Source organism: Halyomorpha halys, unplaced genomic scaffold (genome assembly GCF_000696795.3).
Source record: "Halyomorpha halys isolate HHAL.00 unplaced genomic scaffold, Hhal_1.1 Scaffold899.1, whole genome shotgun sequence".
NCBI lineage: Eukaryota > Metazoa > Arthropoda > Insecta > Hemiptera > Pentatomidae > Halyomorpha > Halyomorpha halys.
The window spans coordinates 165,415-193,265 of NW_027105398.1; the positions used below are offsets into that span (position 1 = coordinate 165,415).

Sequence of the window (27,851 nt, forward strand, 5' to 3'; positions counted from 1 at the left end):
GTTTCTTTCCCTTCGAGCTATGAATGGCCTTGCCTCTGGCTCTATATAAATGGCTCTACTTGTGTAAACATGCAGGCTTATTATTAGCCATCTGTAACATCGGTTTCAGTCATCCTAGAACTCTTTTACAGTACGTTTCATTCAGCGGCATGAAAAGAATCCGTTTTTAAGAAGGTTTGTCACTGGAGACAACAATTAGATTTTTTATGAAAATGGGCATAGAAAACACACTTAGTGTAAGGATAATAAGCCTTCAACTGTAAGGATTGGAAAGGCGTAATAACTAATGAGCTGCTTCCTCAAGGTGTAACAATAAATCCTACGAAATACTGTCATTAGCAGGATCAATTGAGAGCTGCCATAGCAAAAAAACAGCCAGAATTATTGAATCAATGAGGCTAACGAATAGGAGAATAACGAGGTTTTTCATTATGACTTCGGGAGACCACATATTGCATTAGCTGTAAGAGAAAAGTTCTTACAGTTTGATTGGGATGTTTTACCATATTCTGCATATTCTCCAGATCTAGCTCCATCGAATTATTACTTCCTTCTGTCCTTGAAAAATTCTCTTCACGGTAAGCTCATTAAATCCATCAGGGAATTAAAAGCGCACCTCCAGGATTATTTCTTATCCAAAACAAAACAATTTTGGAAACAAGGTATAATAAGGCTTCCTGAGAGAGGAAGAAAGTAAGTAATAGAGCAAAAGGGTTCTTATATAACAAAATAAATAATATCTTAAATAGTAAGATATTAAGAAAAAAAAAAATATTTCTTAGACTTCCAAATACCTGTATCTAACATTTGGCCACAGTAAAAATAATTTCATTCAGCAACTAATTTTACATCTCTGGAACTAGTGAACCAATATTTTTTGTAGGGTTTTGGCTCCCTCCTCCCCCTCCCCCCCATGACTGTTTTGTTTTCTTAGTAAATTGTTATGAAACACCAAAATGGCCTAATAATTTTAATGAAACTTGCCTAGGATCTCCTTAAGATTTATATTATATATATACACATATATATATTTTACATCCCTGAGAAAAAACATAGAAAAGTTATGACAAGAGATTTTATTTGCACATAATTCAAAAGTATATCATTCCAAATAAAATCCTATAGAATTACTTGAAAGATAATAAATTTCTATTCCAAAACAGACAAAAGTTATCCAAACTTGGACCAGTATTAGCAAAGATACGTCTTATTGAACATTTTATCTTAACTGCCTAACTGTTTAGGAGCCGTATGAGTGGAAATACCAAATAGTTTTATGTTCAATATTTATTAATCTCCAACGTTATATAAACTTTTTACAAATGTATGAATGATACTTCACTAATCGATTTGTTGTAACTTGAGGTAATCTGTTATATGGAGTCAGAATAAGGGATTGGAGTGTAGTTGAATGAATTGGTTAGCTTGGAACTGAAGGGCATGTTAATTTTTAAACTGTTATATCAGATAGTATTAGATGCAGTTAGTACAGAGCTGTCTTTAGTGGCGGTTTGCAATGGGGGTTTGCACAAATAATCTTTATAGTAACCAACTCAAAAATACAATTTAAAATACTTTCAGGTTTTTAAAATAATCAAATTCTTTATTTATTCTGAAGTTAATCCATTTAGAATAATACTACAAAAAATAAAAATTGGGCTTTATCCCCAAATAAAAATCCCTTGGGATCCTGAAGATGAATTGTACAAAGCAATTAATTAAACGTTTTAGTTTAGCCTCAAGCTCTCCAGAAGCACCCCCAAATACTGTGAAACAGTAGTCAAAGTGGTGAGATATCAAAGAGATGACTAGGAACCTTCAGGTTTCAGATGTAATAGATAACAAAGATAATTTAGATGCTTTAAGGTGAAAAAGGTACAATGGGAGATATCGGAGACATGGTTTTTCAAGGGAACAGTTTGATCAAAGGTTACTGAGGGTTTTGCGGGTTGAGATAAAATCTTAGGTTTTAAGGAGATAAGTAAAACCTATTACAATTGCTTTAGTCTTCTCTACATGTAGCTTAAGCTTGTTTGCTATGGTTCTGTGACTAATTCAATTCATCATGAAGTTTTTTTTTTTTGGCATTTGATAGATTGGGTCATGGGAAAGAAAAATAAATTTGGAAATCATTTGCATACATATAGTATTGGACATGATGAATGAGGAACAGATTGTCATTAATGTTGAAATAAAACTAGTTAGGTGATATTGAAGAACCCTGAGAGACACCACAGTAGAAAGGCAGTGTTATGGATGGCGGTTGACCTAGGATGATTATATGCCAGAACCAATCTGAGAGGAAAGACGTGTATGCATCATCATACAGCACTGTTGGATGAGGAAAGTTTCGGAGTTTGGTAAGGATGATGATATGATAAACTATATCAAAAGCTTTTGAAAAATCTAAAAGATAAGCATAGTCAATCCTTGGTGTCTAAAGGGGGTTTGGGGTTTGTGGGTTATTTTAAGGAAAGCAGATTGTGTTGAAAAACTTGGACAAAAGCTGGATTGGAGAGGGTTAAGGAGGGTTAACTTACTCTTCAAGTAAGTTTGAAAGTTGGTTTTGAACAAGGCATTCAAGGGGTTTTGATAAATTAGAGAGGAGAGAAATGGGACGAAAGTCATTAGGTTAAGAAGGATTTTAAATGTTATTTAATAGTTAGACTAACACTGTTTTCTAGGAAGAAGGGAAAATAAAGTTTTGCAAAGAAAAATTGTAGATACAATCGAATACAAAGATAAGGACTGAAAGACAGAATTTTATTAATTTTTCAGGGATTTTGTGATGGTCCTTCTCCTACGGTTAAGTCAGTATTTACTGACAGAGTACTACTCACCACCAGGAAACCATCAGTATAATTAATAATTGGAGAGTTCAATATATATTCCAAGCGACCATTGATATTTTGGTGTGCTGGTAGGCCTAAACTTCAGTTTCATTAATATCAGCTCAGAGCAGCACAAGGAAGTACTACTCTGATTCAAATTATGCTGTATGCCAGTGGGTCCAGATATAGTTGGAGAAGATTTCTGGTTATAGTAGCCATTTTTATGCACCAATAATCTGAACTGAAGCCTCCCTGGTGCGATCATATATCTGCAAGGCTATTAGTGTTCATTTTAGACGTGCCCATCATGTAGCTTAAGTCTTTTGTATTGTATCTTATGATACTATGTGTGCCATTCCCAATATGCCTTCGATTCTCCTGGTAGATGAACTCAATCATTTGCTTCGAAAAAGGTTAGCAGGGCTGGGGATGCTTGGTAAGCAATTGCAGCAGAACAAAGATTCTGTAGATCTTGAAGAATCCCTTAGTCGTAAGACTTTTCTTGTGAAGCAAATGATGTTAAGCCTTTGATATTCTTTCCACCAGTCAGCGTAAATCCTTCATAAATGAGTTCATTTTTTCATCTCTTTATGTACAAAAAATGAAATTTTTCTAATAGATGTAAATATTATGAGTATAGATGCATTTAAAGCTTTTTAGATTCTGACATCATCTGAATGTGATATTATACTACTAGGAGGTTTAGGACAGTAAAAATCTTCTTTCTGACATCATTAGACAGAAAACATCCCCTCAGAAGGCAGCTGATGATTGGCTGCTACTTCTTCCCTGACTTTTGTTGCCTATTTTTATAGACTTCACTTTTATTCCTAGCTTACTCTCATCATTGCACTGCTTCCTCTAAGAATTATACCTACATTCCACTGCCATGGAAGTGATAAACAGAAAAATTAATAGCTTTTATAATAAGACTCCAAAGAGCACTGATTTGCTGAATTTCATATAGGCCTATTCTTATTCTACCAGGCATAATCTTACCATATATAATATAGGTAATGATTATACGTAGTAAGAATGTTTGTTTACAAAGTATTCATAGAATTACAATTTTGTAAGTAAATGGAACCTTAAATGAAAATTTCTGGTTGGCAAAAAGAGAATATTCTCTAATATTGTATATTAAAAACGATAATTAGATATTATTTTTAAGAAAATAAAAGTCTTTATCTTACTCTATAGTTGTCCAGGTTCATTATCCAATCTGAATAGGATTTGTTGTAAATAAATCATTCCTGTTCTTGGTGACACTGTCTTGCTATAATCCATTTATTTAGTATTATTTATTGTTTTGATAAAATACAATAAAGTAAGTTTTCTTAATGTAAACTTAATTAAGAACATTACCTTCCTAATCTAATGGCCTTAATCATTTGTTGGACACAAGAGAACTGAAATTATTATTCTCTTAAAAAGAGGTAACCCTCCATCTTTATCTAACTTTTAGCAAGATTTGCTGCTCAAAAACCATTGTTAAATGTTTATTCAACATTTCAATAATTATAATTTAGCTCCAAAATATTCAGTTGCCAAGTTAAATTATCTTATTTTTAATGAAATTCTGTTGTAAGTAGTTTATAATGAAATATTATCAATTTATTAAATTAAACATATTTAGAACCCATTTTCAAATAATCTTCAAATTTCTTAATATTGGTTAATTTACATTTTTAAATATTTCCAGTCTTTAACGAGTGAAAACATTTTTAATATTAACATTAAATGATTTCTTCCATAAAATAAAGACTATAATTCTAAAGAAATAAATACCAATCACATTAATATTTTCATTCTATTCAATATAATTTTATTACAAAGTAAAATACTAATATAAAGACATTACTCTACCAATACAGAATACAAAAACGAGATGTACACAGAATACTACACAGCACATGGATCCTTTGAGTAGCTGAACTTTTGTAAGTAGCGATTCTTAGGATACTGTGCATGAGGCCTTCTAAGAAGCCACCATAAGAAGACTGGTTTTGCTTTGAATGTTGAAATAATTTGGCATGAACAATAAATAAACATTATAAATGTGCATATAAAATACCATTGACAAAACTAGTCAAAGGTTTAAGTAAACAAATAAAATAAATTTTTATACATTACTGTGTTTCTTCTTCCTTTCTAACAAATGTTGGGAAGCTTTGTATACATGCAGATTTTTATTCACAGGACATAAATGCATAAAAATTATGTTTTCAGAATCGAAAATTTCATCTCGCAATATATGTTTTTGGCCCTAAGAAACTATTTAGATTCTGTGTCTGTTCCTTATCAAATCCCACAATCCTTAATCTGATTTTGGTATAATTTTCAGAGATTGTGTAGGGGTTGAGTGATGCTCCCACGTCAATTTCATGAAATTTCACTTTCTACTTTCACAAAAATATTTTTTCCTTGAAACATTATTGGTAGTAATAATGTACTAAAAAGACGCCTTACAAATAATATTTTTTTTAGCAAACTAAATAACTAATTAAGATAATTCAGTTGTTATTTAAGTGCAAATAATTTAGTCTTTAATTACTGTTTCATAACCCATTTTCAACAATTAAGTTAATTTTACTCATGGTGGCAACTAATTTTTTTATTTGCAATACATAAATTACCATTGGCAATCAAAAACTAATAAATTTCATTCATAGTTTCTGAAATCAGTTAACATAACAAAGCAGTTAATATTTTATTTGCTTAGTAAAATATATTTCTTCAATATATTACTTCACAAGAAAATTTAATTTATTTTAAAAAAAAGCTGTTTGAATTTATTGTACATGATATGTTAATAAATTAAGAAGTTGAAACATTTTAAGGCTCAAAGTTTCATGATAATTTACACTATCAGTCAAAAGTTTACGACTACCTCAATTTTCTTTGAAAAATGCAATGAAACTAAAATTGTGTTTCAAATGGAACTTTATAACAATAAAATTACATACATAATACAATTTGATAACAATATAGTAAAGAAAAAAAATTTACCTTAAATGGTGAGGAAGAGACTAATGAAGGCCAAACTTTTTTTAAAAATTTATTCAATTAAAAATTATCCCATATCCTTAACTTTTTAATATGGTCTATTGTTAATTGTATTGATTTTTTTTAACGTTGTTACAGACATAAATAATTAACAAATTGTAAGACTGTAGTCCTTAAGACCAAACAATCTTGTAGACTCTATTCAATGACAGACACTTCTTTAAATGTTTATAAAATTCTTAAATTGGTTGAAATTATCTTTTATTTTCAACTATAATACAGATTAAAATTACAGAAATATAAGTTACTACAGGATTGAGTTAATTAATAAATTGAATGTTCCGAAATATGTGTTTGAAATTAATATTCCACTTTTTTTTACAAGTTTATAGCTAACATATCAGAATGTACATTTTTTAATCTTTAGGAAGGAACCCAAAGAGGTCTTGAAATCTTATAATATCTTAATTTAAAGATTTTGGAAATGAGTGAAAAAGTTCTGAGAAACTATAAAATAATTTTTAAAAGATCTTAAATTTAAGGCATCCTAGTTACATCTTTAACTGTTTGTCTAAATTATCTTTAACATTTTTTTTTTGGAGGAGGGGTGTTAAATTTTTTTGGTTTAGGATCCTCCATTACTTGATCTCCCCTTGGTTTTTTTTTCTTTTGTACCCCCTGAGGAAATAAGTAATTGAATACATACAAATAGGTAGGTATATGTATATCTGGTAGTTTGTAATTCCTTCGATTGCCTTGTAGCGTTTTAAGGTAATGTGCAGGATCCTGGTGGTGTTGTGGTGGCTTATACCAGTTGAATTATTGGAACGGGGAGGGGCCATTCCGCTGGTTAGATTGTGAATAAGTCGACTTTAGACATTAGAATCCAAAATCCTTCCCTCGTCGAAGACAATAATGCTCAGAAAATGCCCATCCTTTCCCAGCTTCAGAAGTGGCACCACGATTGTTTGTTTCCAGGCTGTGGGGAAGTATGATAGGCGTATGCAGGAATTGTAGATGTTGAGTAGGAACGCCTAACCCTTCCTTGGAAGCATCTTCATTAGGACATATGGAATCCCATCATGGTCTGACACTTTGATCCCTTTGGTGCAATGTAAAGCCGATTCCAGCTGTCTATAGATGGAGAAGATAGCCACATCGTTCATACACAGGGAGAGGTGAAAACTTTGGGATGTAACAACATCCACTGCTGCATCCACCTCATCAGGTGTATGGTATAACACTATCAAATGCAACGTTTCTTCAATTCTTGACTTTTATCCTTTCCAGTCCACCTTCTGAAAGAGGTACTTGCTCGCTTGTAGTCTAGCAGGAGTACCTTCGAATGTAAAAGTCACTGGCCTATAATCTGATGGGCCATAGGGGAGTGCATGGTAATCTGTAACTGTACGGGCATTCCTGGTCAGGAGTAGGTCAATCGTCGAAGTCCATGTGGAACAGGACCCATGTCGAAAGGTATGAATCCCTGGGTGGAAAAGGGCAAGCCTGGTCTTAGAGAAGTAAGTTCCCAGTGGGTTACTACTGCTACATTGCCAGGCAGTATATAATGCGTTCAAGCCCCCGAGGACAACAAAGCGACTCGTCGCCTGGGCATGTTGCAGCAGCTGCTTCATAGTAGTGACCACAGCCCGCGGTCTCCTATAGACACACCAGAACGTGTACCGGTGTTTCAACAGTGACTATGTGAATTCCTACTGTAGCTTCCACTGGATTAGGGCAATGCTCAACGGGATATCCTTTCTGACCAGGATCATGACACCTTCTCGGGCTCCAGGTGAACAGACATCTCGGTATGAAATATATCCATGGAAATATACCGAGGACAAGGCAGTGAGATGTCGTTTTTCAATTTCAGGTGCTTTTTAAACATTGCTCGATTAAAATATCTTAAAGTCTTTCCTTCGCGTTTTAAGCTAATATTTCAAAAGTAATATAGGGCTGTCACTCTCCAGGGGTTTAGCACAAGACACTCGCTAGTATTATTAGCGGTCATCCATGATGACCTCCAGCTGCCCTCTGTGCCGGAGTAAATTGGCCAGAGACACATCAAATTTTTTGATGGGTTGAAGGCCTGCACCAACCCGCTGTTCCAGGAAATCGCTTCTCCTCCACCACCTGGGAGATGGCAAGGAGATGTCCCCATCGTAAATGTTCTTACCATGGGACAAGGTTTGGGCTCTGCAGTCTAAACCTAATACTATCACAATCAGCAAAGCAGACCCTCCCCGCTCATCATAGTTTCAATGCGCATACGGCGCCATCGATTCTGCACACACAGTGTACACTCGACAAAGCCCTTAAAATACACATGGGTAGAAGAAGGCAGCACACTACAACTGACATTATTGTACCTAAATATTCCTTATTTTCTTGATGAAGTTTGTCGGGGGGTGCGGTCAGCAAAGAACAACATAAATAAACAAAACCATATTTATTTATTTTATGCCGACGTTTCGACCTGAGTTTCAGGTCTTCATCAGGGGTTCTGTCGTAGAGGAGGGAAAGATTAGTACTGAGCTGTCAGTCCGGTCCCAGCGGGAAAGGTTAGCCTTTCTTTTAGTGTTATAATCTCCTCTTATGAGATTGTGACATGTCGTACATTGACCAACCTAGTCGCTATAATTGTCTGTTTAAAAAGTCATATAAGTAAGGCTACCATGGAGGGCGGGAGTAGAGGGTTTGATGCTGTTTTTCAATTTCAGGAGCTTTTTAAATATTGTTTGATTGAACTATCTTAAAGTCTCTCCTTCTCGTTTTAAGCTAATATTTCAAAAGTGATATAGGGCCGTCGCTCTCCAGGGTTTAGCAGGGCGGGGAAGGATAGCCTTTTTTTCTAGTGTTATGATCTCCTCTTGTGAGATTGTGATATGTCGTACATCGACCAACCTACTCGCTATAATTTTCTGTTTAAAAAGTCAGAAAAGTAAGGCTACCATCGTATGTGTCAGCGCCATCACAGGTGGCCTATGTTGCTATAATAGTATCTCAATCTCAGCCTGCTTCGAAAAGAGGCCTCTGATGTTATAGTTCACAACAATTTGGTTGGGCATATTGATGGCCCAGAATCCTACCTATCATGTTGAGCAACGTAGTGACCATACTCAGCATCTGATCCACACGTGAGAACAGTTGTTTGATGGGACCATTGGAGAGAGATGCAGCAATCATCGAGGCAGGCTGAGAATGTGGTGGGAGTTGCTGTTGAGATGTCTTGGTCGATGTTCCTCCCATGAGTTCAGAGTAGGACATACCATTCTGTACTAATTTACTGAGCATTCTGAGTGGCGCTGGTGCCTGGAGAGCCTGTTCTCTCTTGGCAAGGCTCTTCTTGCGAAGCTCCTGCCAAACAGGACACTCTTGAGATGTGGCTGTGTGTCCAGCTTGCCCTCACATAGTACGCACTGAGGTGGTCCCCTCGCTGTACATTCATTGGGAAGGTGGGGATCCCCACACTGTGGGCACACGCACTGGCTCCCACAATAGGCCATGGTATGACCATACCTTCTACACTGGACGGGGCATCCATGATCGCAGATGCAACGTTCATAGTAAATCACCTGTAGCGATTGTAAGGATGTTAGGTTGACTGTGTGGTCGGTTATCTGCTGTATCATGTCTGTATTATAACGAAGGCCATCTACATGCATCTTGGTAAGTCGACAGGCCATTTTAAATCCAGTTAGGCGTTGGCTGCCCTTGGATGATCTTAGTTCAAATATAATTTTGAAAATACATATATTGCCATTGGGAGAGTAACAGTGCATTTATCATAAAATTAATTTATTTATATTATTTCAAAACATATAAATGTTAATAAATTTATCCAGAATGTGATTGCAGGTGTTCAGTCAAAGTAAATAAAACTTACTATCCATCATGTTCTACTATATGTGAAACATTGAAAACCATAGTGGGCTACCCCACATTGTGAAAATTGAGAATTTTTTGATAATGAAACTAATAAATGTTTAAAATCTGTCCCTTTATAGTAGAAAAATAAGGACTTAGAAAATAATTTTTATAAAAATTCAGGCTTTTTAGGTAGTTATGGTAATATTCGAATGCTAATAGTAAATCTAGGAGAAGGGCATGAACAATAATATAAATCAGAAAATAACCAAAGTAGGTCAAGTTTTTTATACACTGTAGAACATTTTGTCTTATATTTAAGTTTTATATATATATTGTAATAATTTAAAAAAATTAATTAAAATAAAAGAAAAAGAATTTAGATCGTTTTATAACTTTTTTCAAATTTTTTATAAGAGATACTTTGGGTTCAAATTAAGAACTTTAATACTAAATGGATAATAAAATTTATTCAAATTTAATAATATAAAAAGACTCTTAATCTCAGGGCGTTTTGTTGCTAGGCAATCAGAATACAGATACTTACAATAATTTCTCTTAATTTAATTAATATCTATTTTACAATAATTAATTAATATCTATTTTACAATTTTACAAAGGCTCAACATGGCCTTGATTCAATTGACTTGTCGACTGAAGAATATGTACCGCCATCTTGGTTTTGTTTTTGAATCACAAAGTTATTATAAACAATGAAAATTGGTTAGCTTGCTTTTTCGATAAACAAAACAAATGAATATTAAAATGATACATAAAATAAAACATATTAAAACCCTTTATACATCAAAATATACTATTTACTCAAAAAGAGCATACTACAATATATATTTTATAATAGCTCCAGTGGAGAGCCCCGTCCCATAGACTTTTATGAATAAATCATTATAAGGTAATGGGGAAAATATACATTGATTCAACGGGCAAATCTTTGCTAATACTGGTCCAATTAGATGATTTTAGCTTTTTATTGTAGAGAATTTCATTCAAATTAATGGCTATAGTCTTCCAAAAGATGTATACTTTTCGGATTATTCAAAAAACAAATTTTTTTTAGGTATAAAAAATCATATTTTTTAAACCACTTAAGAGTTGTTAATTACCATCTATAGCTAAACTAAAAGTAATAACTTTATAAGCATTGTCGTTTTGAAATACACCCATCAATAAGTCACTAAGTGAGATGTTACAACTATGAGACAACTATAGTCTGCTTTTATTTCAGATATTTAAAATAATTATTGGAACATTGATATGTTTAATAATAATTTTTCTTTATTTTTAATACTTTTTAATAAAGCACAATGTTTCAGAATTTTTCCTCCGTATTCAGGCTGGTTAATCTAAAATTACAACTATTAACTGTTTATAATTCCAATATTTACAAATAATTACTATAATTTTAATGTAACCAGTAGATGGTTTGGGATGTGGTCGGTGAGTTAAAGAAAAAATAAGCAAAACTTATTTTAGTTAGGTTTGTTTAGACCTTCCTTAGTGTTGAATATGTTGAGGTTCAACTGGTACTGTTTGACTGGTGCTGGACTCAACAAGTACTCGACCAATACTTGAATCATACAAGAACAACCTCTACACACAGTAATACCTGGTTAGGATAGGTTAACTAACCTAATTTAAAATTTCTCTTTTATTTTTCACAGAAAGTATTTATTTTAAATTTTTTTCCTTGAACAGGTTGTGATAATGTAAACCACATGGCAAAATACAAATTTCGGATGGAAATGGTTTCATTGTTAAAAAGATTAAACACTAAAGCTTCACTCCCATAAATTCAATTCTTTATTCATACTAAAGTTTTTATAAAAATAAACATAACCAAGATGTGAATAATGATTCTATTAATAAGCCAGGCTTATTTCGGCCCTGTTCTAACTTATACTACTTTGTTATCTTCTCTTCTTCCACTCTATATTCCTCCTATTTGCCATATTCTAGCATGGAAGGGTCTTGATCTAACACTACAAAGCCTCATGGTCCTCTTAGAGTTGTGACAGTTGTTGGAGTGACTTTCCTCCAAGACTTTGAATGTACTCTTGATATAAAATTCTATGCCTTCTGTGTGGCCCCTTGTTAGTGGGTGGAGTTTTCATCACTTTTCTGGGTTTCTGGTTTCTCATTCGACTCTTTCGACAAGCATGATCTAACCTCTTAAGCTATCTTTTTGTTTCCTGCCCCACATCTCGATGACCAATAATGCTGTTGCATATACTATAATAGATTTGGTTGGTTCTAGTAACTGATTTTCTATTTCCCAATCTATTTTGCCCTGTCTATTTATGTTGGTTCCTAAATAATTAAAGTTTAAGTCTACCACTTCGAGAACCTCATTGTTGCAGTCCACTGTCTCCTCCTCACCTTGGGAAAAGACTAGTACTTTACTCTTGGAGGCATAATGATCATCTCTTTTCGCTTAAGTTCCCCCTGCAAGTCTAGTAGAGCTAATGGGCGGTAATGATTTTTCATGGAACATTTTTTGCTGCTGGATCATTTTATATTTCTTGCCGAGGGACTGAGTCGAAAGCAGCCTGAAGGTGCAAGAATTCTAGGTCTGTGTCTCTGTCCCACACTTTTTCAAATTTCTTTGGACAAAGATATGGTCCAGGATCTGCCTCCCAGGGTGGAAACTTGCTTGTTCCTCTTCAAACTGTTCCACCACAATTTGTTGTAATCTTTTTGTACCGAATGTGTGTGTACCTCGTGTGTGGCCATGGACAATAGACTAACTGACCTGTAATTAGCACATTCTATTTGACTGTTTTTTTTGTGAATTGGAATAATCACGCTCTTTTCTCAATCTTTTGGGATCACCTTGGTGTCCCATACAGCGCTTTAATGAGCTAATTTCCACCACTTTGTTATCTTATTATTTAAATTATTTTTCATAAAAGAAAGTTAATGATTGGAGTGAAATATTTTATTTACTTAATAATGATAATGATAATTTTCTAATCTTATTTATCAGAAGAATATTTAATTGAATGATATGAAGGCATTCTTAATTAGGAAAATACTATCAGGAATTTGAAACGAATTCATTAAAAATTTTGTGTAAATATTATGAAAATATAGACTAGAAAGAAAGAATGTAAGCTGCATATTATTGTTGGGTATTGGTATACCTGTTATCTGTAGTTTTAATTAAATGAATAATTTTGTTTTTCATCAATAACTTAATAAATATGTTGATGCACAATTATTACAATTTTCTTCTACTTGAAATATTCTTTTTTGTTTTTTCTTGCATATTATGAAATTTTTAAAATGTTTACTCTAGTTGCTATTTTGATATCTGCTAAATGTTTCACTGCTTTGGAAGCCCAATGCTCTGGAATGTGATGTTGTGTGATTATCTGAAAGAATATCTTGCTTTATTTTATTTCTTTATCAAATATTTCATTCGCTTGCATGCCATTCTTTTTGAAATTATTCTATTTTTCTATTTTCTGCATCCATATTCTATGCATTAACATCAAATGATTCTGACAATAACATTAATTAAGTTAAGGCAGAAACATAAACTCGCATTATTAGATATGAAAATAAACTTATTATTGTTAAATATAAAATAATACTAATTTATGTACATTATATTGAGGTATATTTTAATAACTCTAATTAAATGGTTTGTATAAAGTGAATAACTATTTACTCCCCTGTAATAACTCTATAACTTTGTTGTAATAATCTATTTGAAAACACAAAGAAATTATTTTAACTGTATGAATATTTCTTAAGAGTAAAAAAAATAAATAAATCATAATTGATAGATAATAAAGAATTTTTAAAAAAATGATCTTTGCATCTTAAAATAATTAAAAGATATCCCATATGAAGCATTAGTATTCAGATTATTAATTTGATGATATAAGTAAAATAACTTCAATGATGAATTTTTTTAAAAGAATTATAATGAACAAAATTTTGTTTGCTAAAGTATTTAATTTATTTTAAATAAATTATCGATTGCATTTTATATTGATTAAAGTTTGGTTACACATTACAGTTTATCAATTCGAAAATAATAGGGATTCATGCCTCCTATCTTCTACCCTCCTAAGAATGCATAAATAAAATAAAAATTTATAAACAAAATAAATGTTTCTATTTATATCCAAAAATTCATATGAAACCTCCTAAATCAATGAGATTTCATGCTATTTCATAAATCAGTCAATGCTAAAACCTTTAAAATTATTTATGAATGTGTAATAAACATGATCAGATGTTTTTTATTTTTTTTAGAATTTTTAACTTTATGAAGATACTAAGATTCTAATAAGAGGCTGTGTATTGAAAGATGAGTGAGAAGAAAATATCTACTCAGAAGATTTTTTTATGTCTTCCATTGTCTCTTAATTTTTTTAATTCTTCTAGGTTTTCAGTAGCTCCAAATTTTTTATAATGATTTATTCTATTTCCTCTTTTCTGAAAGTATTTAAGCTCTATGGTTAATAGGAATGCCAAAATCGTGCCAAATAACAAATGTTCTATCCCAATTGTGGTAAAATTTTACATGCTTAGCTTATTTAATTTGGTTCTACAAGAAAAATAGAGGAACTTTAATGTTATGAATCTCAAGAGGTTTCGGAAAAAAAATGGATATTGAATAATCCCTTATTTTGAGCTTTGGAAGGCCAAAAAATCATTACTTTCAGGTTTGCAAGATGGTTTTTTGACATCTATATAATAAATTCTTTGGAATTTGATCCCATTTAAAATGATTAATACATCTACTACAGGAAATAATAAATACAATTGTTTGATGTATTGCACTGTGTGTTCATAGCCTTATGTTCTAAAACTACTATGGCATAGTTTCAAACTAAATTTTCATATAAACATATTTATATGTTGTAAGCGGCTTTCATCACACACATCATATTTGTTCAACTTTCATGTCAGCTCCATTTTTTTCATCTCCTCATCTCCATCCAGCTCAGGTCTGCATACATGTCATCAAGCATTCTCACACTTGGTCTTGGTCTTTCTTGTGTTCCCCTTCCTTCCAGCAACTGTTGTAGAAATCTTCTTTGTAGGCGATCATCTGGCATTCATTTCACTTGGCCAAGCCTATCATATTCTTACTATCTTGATGAATACCACTATTTATATACATCACCTGTTATTCCATAGAATGAAATAAAAAAACTAATCAAACATCCTCATCCTGTCATTATTTAGAGGAAACAGAAATAGCTAACAGTCATCAAAGTGGTTGATAGTATTATATTTCTGTCACAAGTATTATAGTAAAGGATATATTGGGTTTTTGGTGGAACTAATTCACACAAAGATGGGTTTGAATTTTTTTCTTTGTTTTTAGTATCTTATTGACATAGTATTGGAAAATAAAATTTCAATTACCATGCAAAGTGAATTTTTTAGCCGCCATCTTAAATTTTTTTTTAAATCATAAAAAAATCTTGTGTGGTATCAATTTATAGAAAATTTCATGCTGTAAAACCGTCAGCATTGGTTTTAAAAAATAATCATAAATAACAAAATGGTAGATGAAAAACAAAAAATCTTCTCTCATTTTTCACTCAATGCTCATTATCTTTAAACCTATTTACCAAAAGATAAAAATTAATAAAACCTTTCTTTTAATGTATTATAAATCTGCTAAAATTTAAAATTATATGCCTAATAGAACTCTTTATGTTCAATAGTTCCCAAAATACAGTTCATTAAAACCCATTTTTTTAAAAAATCAATACTTTATGAATTAATTTTTGCAAAAATTACAAAAACTGATATTCCTTCAAAATTATTCAACATAAATTACTTTATGACCCTTGCAGTGAGTGCTTCAATAGCATATATAAATAAATATGTATAACAGCTTTAACTGTTTACTTTTACTTTAGCTTCCTGTTCAACCTTTACCTTTGAACAGCCCTGATGAAGCCCTGCAAAGTGGGGCGAAACGTCGGAAAATAAATAGTTGTAAACTATTTTTGTTTCTCTTTTGACCGCAACCCTGACCATCTTCTTATATATAAATTTTTACGGTCAACTATATATACATATATAAATATATATAGCTTCAATTTGATTGTTAATAGACATCCAATATTGCCTGAGATACAGGTTTTCAAAAAACTAAATCATTTTCCAAATAAATAGAAAATCAACAGTTTGTATATTTAATTTAGAAAATATCTCTGGGACTATCAGGGTCCCGTTTCATAATAAAGTACCAAGTAACAGTATTGGTTTTTTATTATTATTATAATTTTTTTTTTTATGACCTTAGTTTGTATTTGGTAAAATTATGAAACAGGACCCATATTTACAGAAATTTATTAGCTCTCAATTTGAAGCTAGGTAAATGTACCATAAGGTAGTTTCTAGTGATTATCTTCATAGGAGGAGCAGGCTCAATGATATTTTACAAAATAAATTCATAGAATGTAAATTTCTCTTGTTAAAAATATTTCTCATTATTTGAAGAAAAATATGAGTTTTTGATATACTGTGTCTCTGAAACTATTGAATATAAACAGCTATTAGGGCTCAAATTTATTCTGCTTTAAAAAAGGTTTTATTAACTTTTATCGTGTGGTAGATAGCTTTAAAGATACTGTACAATGAATAAAAAATAAGCAAAGATTTTAGGTTTTTCTGTTTTTTGTTGAAAAAAAATATTTTCTCATTTATTTTTATTTCAAAAATCAATAACTTATATTTTTTTCAGCGCCAAATTTTGGGCAAATTGATATATTTCAAAATTTAGAAAAAAAAATTAAGATGGCGGCCGAAAAAACTTACTTTGCCCACTTTGATTTTTATAATGCAAGTCAAAGAAATCCAAACCCTGTCTTTGTGGAAATTAGTTACACTGATCACCTTTTTTTCCTTATATTTTATTAGCAGTTTTTTATTAAATATTTATTTTAAATTAATTTATTTAAATTATTATATTATACATTTTCTTTCACCAGTTAAGTAGTATGGAATTCTATTTGCTAGCTGATATGATAATAAATCCCTGATTAATAAAAATGCTGTATTTTTACAATTAACATTATATTTATAATTAGTTATGCTGAAAATATTTCTGATAAGTGGTTCATTAAAAAACAAACAAACTTGTTAGTCAAAACCCATATACTTCAATCTCCTTCAATATTGGCTATTTTAAAAAATTCTAAGTAGGATTCAATGTTTTCTTCTTCTCTTTGTTGATACTTCCCCATCAGTAATTATGTATAATTGTCGTAGAGAAGACTAGTATATTATCTGTTTTAATCTTTTTTACTTATTTTCTATATACCCTTTCATTAAATTCCGAATGATAAAACAATGCCAAATGTATAACCAACGCCTTACCAGTTAGTATTTTTATAGTTGCATTAAGTAAGTTTTTCTAGACTCTTTTTTTAATCTATCATTTGCTACTGTTGGTTTTTTAATTGAGGAAAGCATTACTTTATTATTTCTTAAAATTAATTCCATACTATAATATTTAATTGTTCTTGATTAATTTAAATTCAAACATTATTTTTCTCTTGATAAAAAAGCCAACATTTAAAGTCCAATATTTAGTTTGTACTCTGCCTTTTAATTGATTCATTATTATAAGTTAGTGCTGGAGGTTGTAATAAAAATTCAAAAATGACCCCCTAACTCTCAACATGTAGAGAAATATAAATTTTAATTTCCAACAGCAGAGTTGTATCGATAGTAGTGTATTATCATTATATATCTCTTTTTAATCTTTTTATTATAACGAACTTTTTTGTAAATTTTTTTTTATTTTTGTATTTTTACATTTCCATTATCGTCTTGTTTGTTTTGCATCATTGTCGAGCAATCGATCATTGTGTGAGAAAATACTTTGACAATATGGTGGTGGGATACATTTAGATGATAAGGACACATCTGATCGGTCCTCAGGTTTGTCGGAGCGGGAGAGGAAGGGAAGCCCGTGTTCTGCAACGATGGAGGACGTTCTAGACTCCCTCCTCGGCCTTACTTCCCGATCACCAAGCCCAGCCCAGTCAGGTAGGAGGACAGTGTAAGTCACAAGCCCAGGTAACAACGTTCAGAGAGAAATCGCTTAAAAGAAACAATTATAAAGTAAAAGATCAAGTAAATAACAGCACCAAGCAGACCCCTGTTCTTTTGAGTACTTTTGGTTTGGTTTTATTTTTTAAAGCATGAAAGCACGTATACAGCTGCTTTCTAAATGCTGTATAGCAAAACATTAAAAAATTAAACAGAATACAAATTTTTTGTTGATTATATGTACTCCAAATGACAATTGATTTCTTACAAATGCACGTATTTTGCTCCAATCTGTTCAAACTGCTGTAGGGAAGGCTTCACAAGCACCAATATTCAGTTTTGTTGTAAACACTTTTCTTATTAATTCGAACAAGGTGAGCACTGAAATCTGATAGCATTAACAAATAGTTTGTGATAAAATTGAGTTAAAAGTACATTTATTGAAAAAAAAAAATAGAGGAACTTATATAAATTTTGTATCTGCCAGAACACCTCTAAAGATACCTACAAATAATAACCTAACAGTAAGTTCTTTGTGACGTCAGAATCAAGGACTTCCTGCCCAAGTTATCCAATTGTCTTCCATCATACATCTCTGATTGCCTAAATTCAAATCCTATTTTTATTTCCACAACACCCATTTTCGATCTTCAGATTTATATACAAGAGTGCACCACACCACAGATCTCGACAGATCTTTCCTTATTTCATCTTCCTGCCTATGGAATTGCATTCTTACATCCATTCTATCCATTTCATCAGTTCTTCTACATCCAATTCTAAAAGAATTGATTGATATTCCTTAATTGAAATTGAAATTTTATAAAACCTATGTATCAATTCTTTGTTTGAATTTTTTAATTATTTTTTGTTACTTTCATTAAGATTATTTTCTAAATTTTAGAAGTTTGCCTATTTCTGCTTAAGACTTAAAAGTTATTTCATTATATTTTCATTTTTGTTCCATTGTATTAATTCTTTTTTTTTTTTTTACTCTAAGGCTCTAAAACCTATCTAATATTCCTTAAATATTATTCTAAATGGATATGACCCAAAATAAATAAAGGATTTATTATTACCACCAATTTCTCAAATATTAGTGGAACAAAAATTTTAATTGTTTAAACATCAGAGTAGGTGATTGAAGTGAACATTTCAAAGAAAATAAACATTCCATAAGAAGATTTTTCTATTTTGCAAAGTCTCATGAATATTGGACTGTTAAGAAACAGTTTTTGTAGCTATTATTATGTTTGTTGCAACTATATCTACCTATTTGGACTCAACAGTTTTTGTAGCTATTATTATGTTTGTTGCAACTATATCTACCTATTTGGACTCAACAGTTTTTGTAGCTATTATTATGTTTGTTGCAACTATATCTACCTATTTGGACTCAACAGTTTTCATCCACATATTTGCAAATCTAAAGATCAGAGTACATATACAGTATACCACTCATGTCCTTTGATGCAGTTTCAGACATATAAAAAAAAATCATTTGATCTCAATAAGCTATCGGTATAATCTAGTGTTATTGTTGGGTCCACTTGGTCATACAATTGAAGTTTATCTACTTTGTTTGGTATTAAATTCCACTGTTTCCTGTTATGAAGATCAGAACGAATTTAAATGAAAATGACATCATTAATGCTTCTATTTCTGTGCTCACCACACGTAGATGCAATGAAAATTTTATATAAATATATACTAAGTATCATTGATAAATTACTTTCATATAAGGTAATTTGAATTTGTAGTCTAACACATAATAATAGAAATTAAGAATTGTGGAAAAACAAAAATATGTTCTTGTTATTAAAAAATTAACTGTCTGAAGGTCACTCACTACTTTTGGAATACAGAATATTATTTATATAAAAAAGTGAAGTAGTCTTGTTATATACATTTATTGTTCTATTATAAATATACCTAAGTGTATTTCAGGATATTTAAATGTATGATCATTATAAGTAATGTAATTATTTTTAAAAGATAGAAAGATGCAGATGTGAAGTAGGCTCACATCACATTAAATTAAAGCATTTGTAGTTATAACATAGCCGCACCTAAGAATTTTTTATTTCTAAAAAAAAGGAAGCTTCACAGCAAATGCATGTTTTGATTTTAATATTAAAGCTTCTGAAAAGCCTTTCTTTCTTCTAATTTTTTTCTGAAGAAATATTCCAGATGGTGACAAAATCTAACAGTTAATTTATTAGTTTTAAATATGCACTATATATAGACTCACTGTACCAAATATTGACCGACACTCATTAAATTTATTCCAATTAACAAAAGAGCAGTTTGTAAATAATTATGTTATAATTTGTATAGATATGATGAATGCTTCAACATCTTTTCTGGATAGATGAATTTTCCAAAAAATATGTAAACTGGAGTTACTTTGGAACTAAGATGTGGCTTTGGTACAAGAATTGATTTGTTGAATTTTAAATTATTAGGAATGCAGAAACATTTCTTTATCAAAACTTAATAAAAGTTCTGTCAGATAACTTTTGTTTAGTTTTTATGTAATGATTCAGCTCCCAAGTAATTTCAAATTGAAGATCAACACTTGTTCCAAAGCCACCCCATTGTTCTAAATTAACCTCAATTTAAGGTAATTTGCCACTTCTTAATTTTTATTTTCATAAACGAATAATTATTGAATGAGAAAACTCATAAAATGAATTCTTCAAAGCCACAGTTTTTGTTTATTTATTTGAAGTCAAGTATTTATCACAGTTAATATTTCATTGTTATATAATCTATTGTGCGTTTTAAAATACCCTTCAGCTGTACTGATGATGGAGCCATTATTTCAACATTCCAATCCACTTAATAAAAATTAAAATCAATGATTAAGACCTAAGATGCAGATTGAAACACCAGCGACATTAATAAAACTACAATTCATCAGGTTTCGTTAAACTTGGCACTCATATTCAAAATTTATTGATAACATTCCAGCAGTATTCAATAGATAAAGACTCAAAACTTGTTTTATGAATTATATACATAATTTAACTTATCTAACATGCAGGTCAAGTTCATGTACACCTTAATTTTTTGACAAAAGTCAGTAAATTTTGGAATAAATAAACTAAACTGAAATAGCTTTTCAAGTAAAACTTTAGCAAAACAAAATTAAATAAAATAGTAAAATTTTAGAGGAACAGTTACAGTAAAAAAATAAAATGAAATAAAATTAACCTTCAACTGGTCAGGTGATATTTACAGATCAGGCAAATCACAAATCTGCAGATAACCAACCTGTTCTAACCAGTGTGAGAAGGACAAGTTTTCTTTCCATGAAGCTGCTACAAAATAAAGTCAAACCTCCCAGGCCAGATTCAAACCATGCTGCTACAGATTCAGGGATGCTAGTGATGCCTCAACTCCTTTGGTTACAAAAGTCCTTAACTTCTGGCACCACATTGTCAACATGACCTTTAGCCTCCAGATTTATTTTTCTTCATTTTCTCCTACTATATCTCTCTCTTCCAATTGCAAAGTCTCAGCTTCATCAATTATCAGTTGAGTGTGCTTAGATATTTTACCATAAGAAACATCTTACTTTTCTTTTTACTCAGTTTTCTGAACAATTTTATGAGGCGAGGTGATTGGTTTCAACCCCAATCTGGAGGGCCAGGTAATTATTATATTTATGTTTCAGCAATATTAATACTGGCATATTTATTTGTGAACAGATTTACAATGAAGTGTTCAGCAGAATATCAAAAGATAATAAGTGGTATTAACAGATTTGCAACATCATGATTGGCAATAGATTGATTACCAACCTGGTCTAGGCTCTTCATTTGCTAACTCCAAGATAGTTAAAAATTCAGATAACTTAGAGCAGAATATTTTGGGATGTAACACTCTTTCAGCAAAGATACAAAATGGTCTACCACTGAAAATAAATATTTCAGGAATATAAGAAAGGTATCAGATTGGTAATTAGATGATAATTAAGCAGTTGGCCTTACAGTCATTGAAAACTACCTAGGCATCAGCTGAATTGGTTCAGGCATGTATACAGGATGCATGAAGACCAAGGCCCAAGAAAAATAATGGAATATTGACCAACTAATAGACCTAGAGGCAGTTTTCAAATCAATAGATATTATTTAAATTTTTTTAAAAAAATGGTTTAATATAAAATGCAATCCAACATGTCAGAAATTTCTTTGTTCACACTACTGATTAGTTACTGGCCATTATTATTTAGAGTTCAAAAAGAAGAACCACAAATGTAATTTTAAAGGTAATTGGATATTTTATTTTCTAAATCATTCTTTTCTTTTTTATTTGGATAGTTTCAGTTAAAAATGGTACAACGATAATTTTATTGGCAAATCGTTAGGTGAACTGGTAATACCTTTTATTTATATCTTAGGGATTACATTTTTGTCAAAGTTCTGAACCAGTACCAAGTCGAGTGAAATAGGTCATTGAACCTAACAAATTTTTAATTTTCACCAACTCTCAGTATGAAAATTTTCAATTAAAACTTTTTCGTCGTTTTTTGAGAGTTATGTTGAAAGTTCTGTTAGCCTCCCTAAGAGTTCTAACAATTAACCTTAGCAATCAAAGTTCTTAAGTCGATAGCAAAAGAGTTATAGGGTGTCAAAGTTGCACAAAACATGAAGTTAGCCGCACTTTTCTTTGAATGGTATTCTAAATGTCCTAAACAATTGAACTATTTCTGTAAATAATTGAGAACTATTAGGGGGGTACCTGAACTAGAAAAAAAAATTGGATAGGGGACCAACTTCACAGAGGTATTAAAGTCTCCAATGACAATCTTATTAGCATTACTTACTTATTTGCCTTGCCATCAAATACTAGCTCCAGATTCTCAGACTCTGGTTCACTTTCTTCTGTAAAATGGAGATGTTACTGAATTGACCTATAATTTTCTAAATAATATCAATAATTGTTCATCAGTAGTGGAAGATGCAGATCAAATTAACTTGGCATAATGTTTAACGATGTTATTGTTAACTAAAATGAAAATTGTTACCGCAGTTTCTAAAAATGCGATAGTGAACTATTTTGGCATTCAATAATACTGGTGGAGACAAAAACAAATTTTATCAACTCTGACTTCTGATTCCATGGTAAGTGACACTTTATCTGTGTTGTGTGTTATCATTAAAATTTTCAGAAATTTTATTGTTCGCTATTGAAGATCTATAAATAAAACAAACATTAATAGTGTAATGAAGAGAACTGTTATAATCTTAATTTAAAAAGCAAAAAGAGGTTAATTTGTTTGAGAAAATATCTGATTGTACCACATAAATTTGAGTTGTGGAAACGAGGAGAGCATCAACTATTTATTAGTTTGTAAGTTAGTTTTAATAAATGGAATATGTCCGGGTGCGGTCAAATGTCAATCATTTGACCACACCCAGACCATCTTCTATTTATTACTACACACCGTCAATCAGCGATCTTCCAGTAAGTTAGTTTTAAATTAAGTATATTAGAACTGTAATTTTTAAGTGCAACCATGAGCCAATTGTTACGCTCAATTAATGATAATGATAATGATCATCCGTTATGAGACTGACCTTGCAAAATCTCAAATAATTAGAAATTAAAGTTAGAACAATTATTAAATTTTATTCAGATCATGGACAGTTTTCTAAAACTTATTGTTTAAAATTGGTTATATGATACAAAACACTTAAAAGAATTTATTATTTCCCTTTAGACTTCAACTTTTTATGAAGAGGATAAACAAATTATTCAAAGAACTGTGTGGAAGCAAAAGAGCCAATTTCAATATCAATCAATTAATAAAATTAGTTGTAATAAATTCATGTTTAATTAATATTCTAGTTCATTTTTTATTTTATTTTTTTATGTAATATTCCAAAATGCTTAAGTTCCTTGAATATTTGAATCCCAGCACTCTGGCCTTTGTATTTATAATATGAAATGATAAGAAAACAAAATGGACAATTAATTGCTTAAAACTATATAAATGATTCACTTAATGAGAATATTAAATTCGAACAATGGTTTAAAAAATTAGTTCACTTTTCATCATAGTCCATTTTGTTTTCATTTGTATAATACCACCCATTTCCTATTATAACATAAAGTTCAGGGTAGAGGTATTGGAATGTTGACTGATTTTAAACATTTTAGAAAATTATAAATCAGATTATTTGATTAAGTCCATTTTCTTCCCGTTTTGTAAGACCATACTTACATATACTTGTACTTTTGAGAATTTCAAATTAAGTTTCCAAAGGAGATGAACCTGTTTATGGCCAGGACTGTTAAGGATAACACAAAATTTCGGAGTAATGATGATATGATCATTAAATAATAAATTCCTGATATTAAAGAAAATCATTGAAGTAATGTGAAAAAAGATATATAATCATCTAAGTTTATAAATATATGGGCCCTCATGAATGGGACAGTTTTGACTCTGAATTTTCAAAAATCCTGAAGTTCCCCAATTAAGTTGATAAATATTGGAAATGCTTTTTTACATAAATTCAATGCCTGTCCAAACAAGAAATATTTTATTTAACAAGAAAATAAAAAAATAAGATGCTACATCAGGATCGTGCCTCTGGATTAGATTTGAAATAAGAAAAAGTTCACAAAAAATATTTAATAAACATTAATGTATTGAAAGTATAAAAAATTTATATAGTAACATGATTTATTTTTGTGTAAATTGAGAATATGTCACAACCATTGATTATTTTATTAATTCTACTATATACCTTCAGTTCACCACCATACTCTCAATTTTACATTTCAAATCAAGGATCATCATCATATCATCATGCTTCTCATACAGTTTTGAGGCTACAGGAGAGAACAGGGTCACAATGGATAAGGTCTTCATGGAACATCGGATATTCATTTCTATATTGTTAAAGTTATTTTCCAAAAGTTGCAATATATATAGAAACTGTTTCACATATTATAAAAGTATTGCGCAGTAAGAAAATTTCAGTTTGAATACCCATTTTAACAATAAGGCTAGGAGCATGTTGCAGGTTGTTTAGGAATTCACATTCAAGCTAACTTTCAAACTTGCCAAACAAGTTGACTAAAGGTCGAGAGGTTATTCAGTGTTTTGGGGCAGCTTAGAAGTGCGTGAAAAAAATGTCAAAAAAGCAAAACCGAAATAATTCAACTTTGACCATGACGATGCTCTAGACACTCACATTTTCATCCTAACAACATAACCAATATATTCTAATAATGAGGTCCATCTGAAGTATTCTGACTTATGCTATAAAACTGGTTTTGTACTTTTGGTACAGGAAAGGCTTTCTGGTAAATCTTGAAGTTGGAAAGATAGTGCCTTGACAGGAAAGAATCATGAAATATCAATGGGTTTAAATAATTTTCTATACAAAAGGAATAATTTACCACTAAAAGAAAAATTTTGCTTTTATATTTAGTTTTTTGCTATGATTATAAATTTTCCCAGCTTCAAAATCACAAGTGGGGTTCTCCAAATGGTCTTGACATCACTTCTGTCCCATAAATGATAATGACTCATATGCTAGTAAACCTAAATATGATTTAAGTAATTTTAAAAGTTTTTACATTTAATTTTTTTTAAATATGTCAGAAGAAATATTTGTTTTCTTCTCTTGACAATGCTTAGTCTTCGGAGGTAGTTTATTTTAACCTGTACTACAAAATTTTAAGCAACCTATAATAAAACTTTATGCTACTAACAAAGAAATCAATAGCCAAACTATTTTTTTTTTTTTAATTCTAGATAGTGCAGGTTTTGGATTTGTAGGAATCAAATTAGCAGGAATTTTCTTTATAGTTATCTTATTGTTCTGTATATTAAAGTTTTTCCATTATAAGTGACAAAATATTATTAACATTCTTCAGTGTGTTGTTTGAATCTAAAGCAAATGGTATATAATCAATTAAATATATCTTCAAAGTATCTTTCAGTGTAGGCACCAATTTAGGGGGTGTGATGTACAAGAATCAGAAGGCTTTGGACAAAGTGTACTCAATGAAGGTGAGAACAGCTGGAGATGAATTGACAAGAAGATTGGATATAGTGGAGAGTCAGTCTACAAACCACATACGCCTTTATTTTTATGCGCTTTAAATCCTCTCAGGATGGTATCTACACTCTATTGTGGTATTTGACTGCAGTTCAGTAGGATAAACCAAGTTCTTACGGCATTTGCCTTAGATCCTTACAAGATAGTAACCACAATCTGCATGGTATGTGCCTACAATGAGTGGGAAGCCAAGTTCTATGTCTATACACCTTAGACTATTGCAGAAGGACAGGGGTAGCCAGGGTTATGCTTAGAATTAAGGAAGGAGGGACATAAAAGAGATTTTGAGAAATAATAACACTGCTTAAATATAAAAATAATGGTAGAGTTGTCTGATCCTCATATTATTATTTTAATTCACTGTTTCTTTTTGTTTTTTCCTCTCCTATAGGTTTATTTATACAAACACAAATGCTGTATAGAATATGTACAATACAATACCTATTTACCGTTTAATACAGTGTTGTCCTTATATTGCCTGAAGGGATTTTAGGAAGTTTGGAAAGGTCTGATGCGTGTGAGAGTAGCACTTTGGTGCTTAGCGCCTTGTTTTATTATAGAGTGGGGAGGGACCACTCTGTTTACTATTAATTAATTAATCTATTTGTATTCAGACTGCAGAGCCCCTTCCCTTGGTGAGCAACGATGAAGGGGACAGTACCTTGCCACCGCCCAGGTTTTGATGGGGGGTGGGTGATAATCCCTGTCTCTTTCTAAGTGATGAAAACAGAATTGCTATGGCAGAGTAAGGCCAGGTACAGCCTGTAGCAGCTTAAAGCCGATTAGAGAACTCTCATTTTGTCCTCATTCATTGAAACAATGTATTTACAAATATAACAATATAATATATATTTATAAAATTGTAACATTGAAATATGTATACAGAAAATTTACATCAATTAACAGGAGGTGATGTTTTCTTGAATCAGGCTGCTAGGCAACAGAAACAGTGTGAAACCGTGTTCTTGAAGACTGTAAGGAGCTCTATCTGGGGGGCAAAGCTGTAAACCTTAGGTTTTTCCCAATTTCTGATAGATAGCGCTGTAACAGTTCACCTTTCCCAGCATTTTTTATAATTCTCTTGTTTATTGAGCGCTGCTACAATATTAATTATCAATGATGATAGATAATATTATTTAAATCCTTTTTATTGATTATATGAATTTCATCAGATAATGTAAATGTTTCGGTTAAGGATGTTGGTCTGGTTATCATGTAAACTATGGTCTGGTTATAATTTGGCACCTTTTTGGAGGACCTAAAGTAAACATTTGCCTCAGAAATGTCTTTACTACATATATTTTGTTACTCATACTTTTTGATTTATTTTTATTATATTATCATTATTTTTTATTTTATTTTTATATTTAGCTTATATATGACTGCACTCTGATTATTTTTTCCTTCATAAACATAACAGTCGACATGTTCCATCAGCAAAATTAAATAAAATATGCTCCTTCACTTCTATTCAACTCATCCAATGAACAATTTTTTTCCATTCCACTTTCATAAAGGTTTAGATTCAGAAAGCAAATAAATTTCTTGATGGCATTTTATAGAACATCAGTTTTATGTACTAAACTTTTTAGAAAATAGTCAAATCGCTTGAAAAGGGGTAATTGGTCTGCTAAGTAATGAATAACTTTAATTTTTAATATCTTTGAGGCTTTGCATAGTCTATCTGGAAATGAATTATGATTAACAGTAATGATTAGAAGCATTGGGCCAAGCTTTCACTTTAGAATTAACGTTTCCCTCCAATTGAAAGTTTATAACTAATATACCAATTGATGTGTTTTTATTTAATTCTCTCATATATTATTAATATCTTCAAAATCTTTAATAAAAATGATTTATAAATTAAATAGCTATTACTTTAAGATATTTATAATACCAAAAGTACACCATTATTATTTTTTCTCTGAATAAAATTATTAATAGTAAGTATGACAAATTGCCATTTCATTACTAAAATAAAATTTATAACCAACGATTTCCAAGTAACCTG

At 31.0% G+C, this 27,851-nt stretch overlaps 1 protein-coding gene across 7 annotated transcripts in view; it reads left to right on the top strand.

The window, feature by feature from the left end:
• The window catches only part of LOC106686948 (apical junction component 1 homolog), a 124,869-nt gene that overhangs the window by 89,732 nt on the left and 7,286 nt on the right, over positions 1-27,851 (top strand). For all 7 annotated transcript variants that reach the window (XM_014430560.3, XM_014430561.3, XM_067050732.1 and 4 more), the window contains one exon: positions 17,646-17,753. In XM_014430560.3, the coding sequence (XP_014286046.1) occupies positions 17,646-17,753 (108 nt within the window). The remainder of the gene's footprint in view (positions 1-17,645; positions 17,754-27,851) is intronic.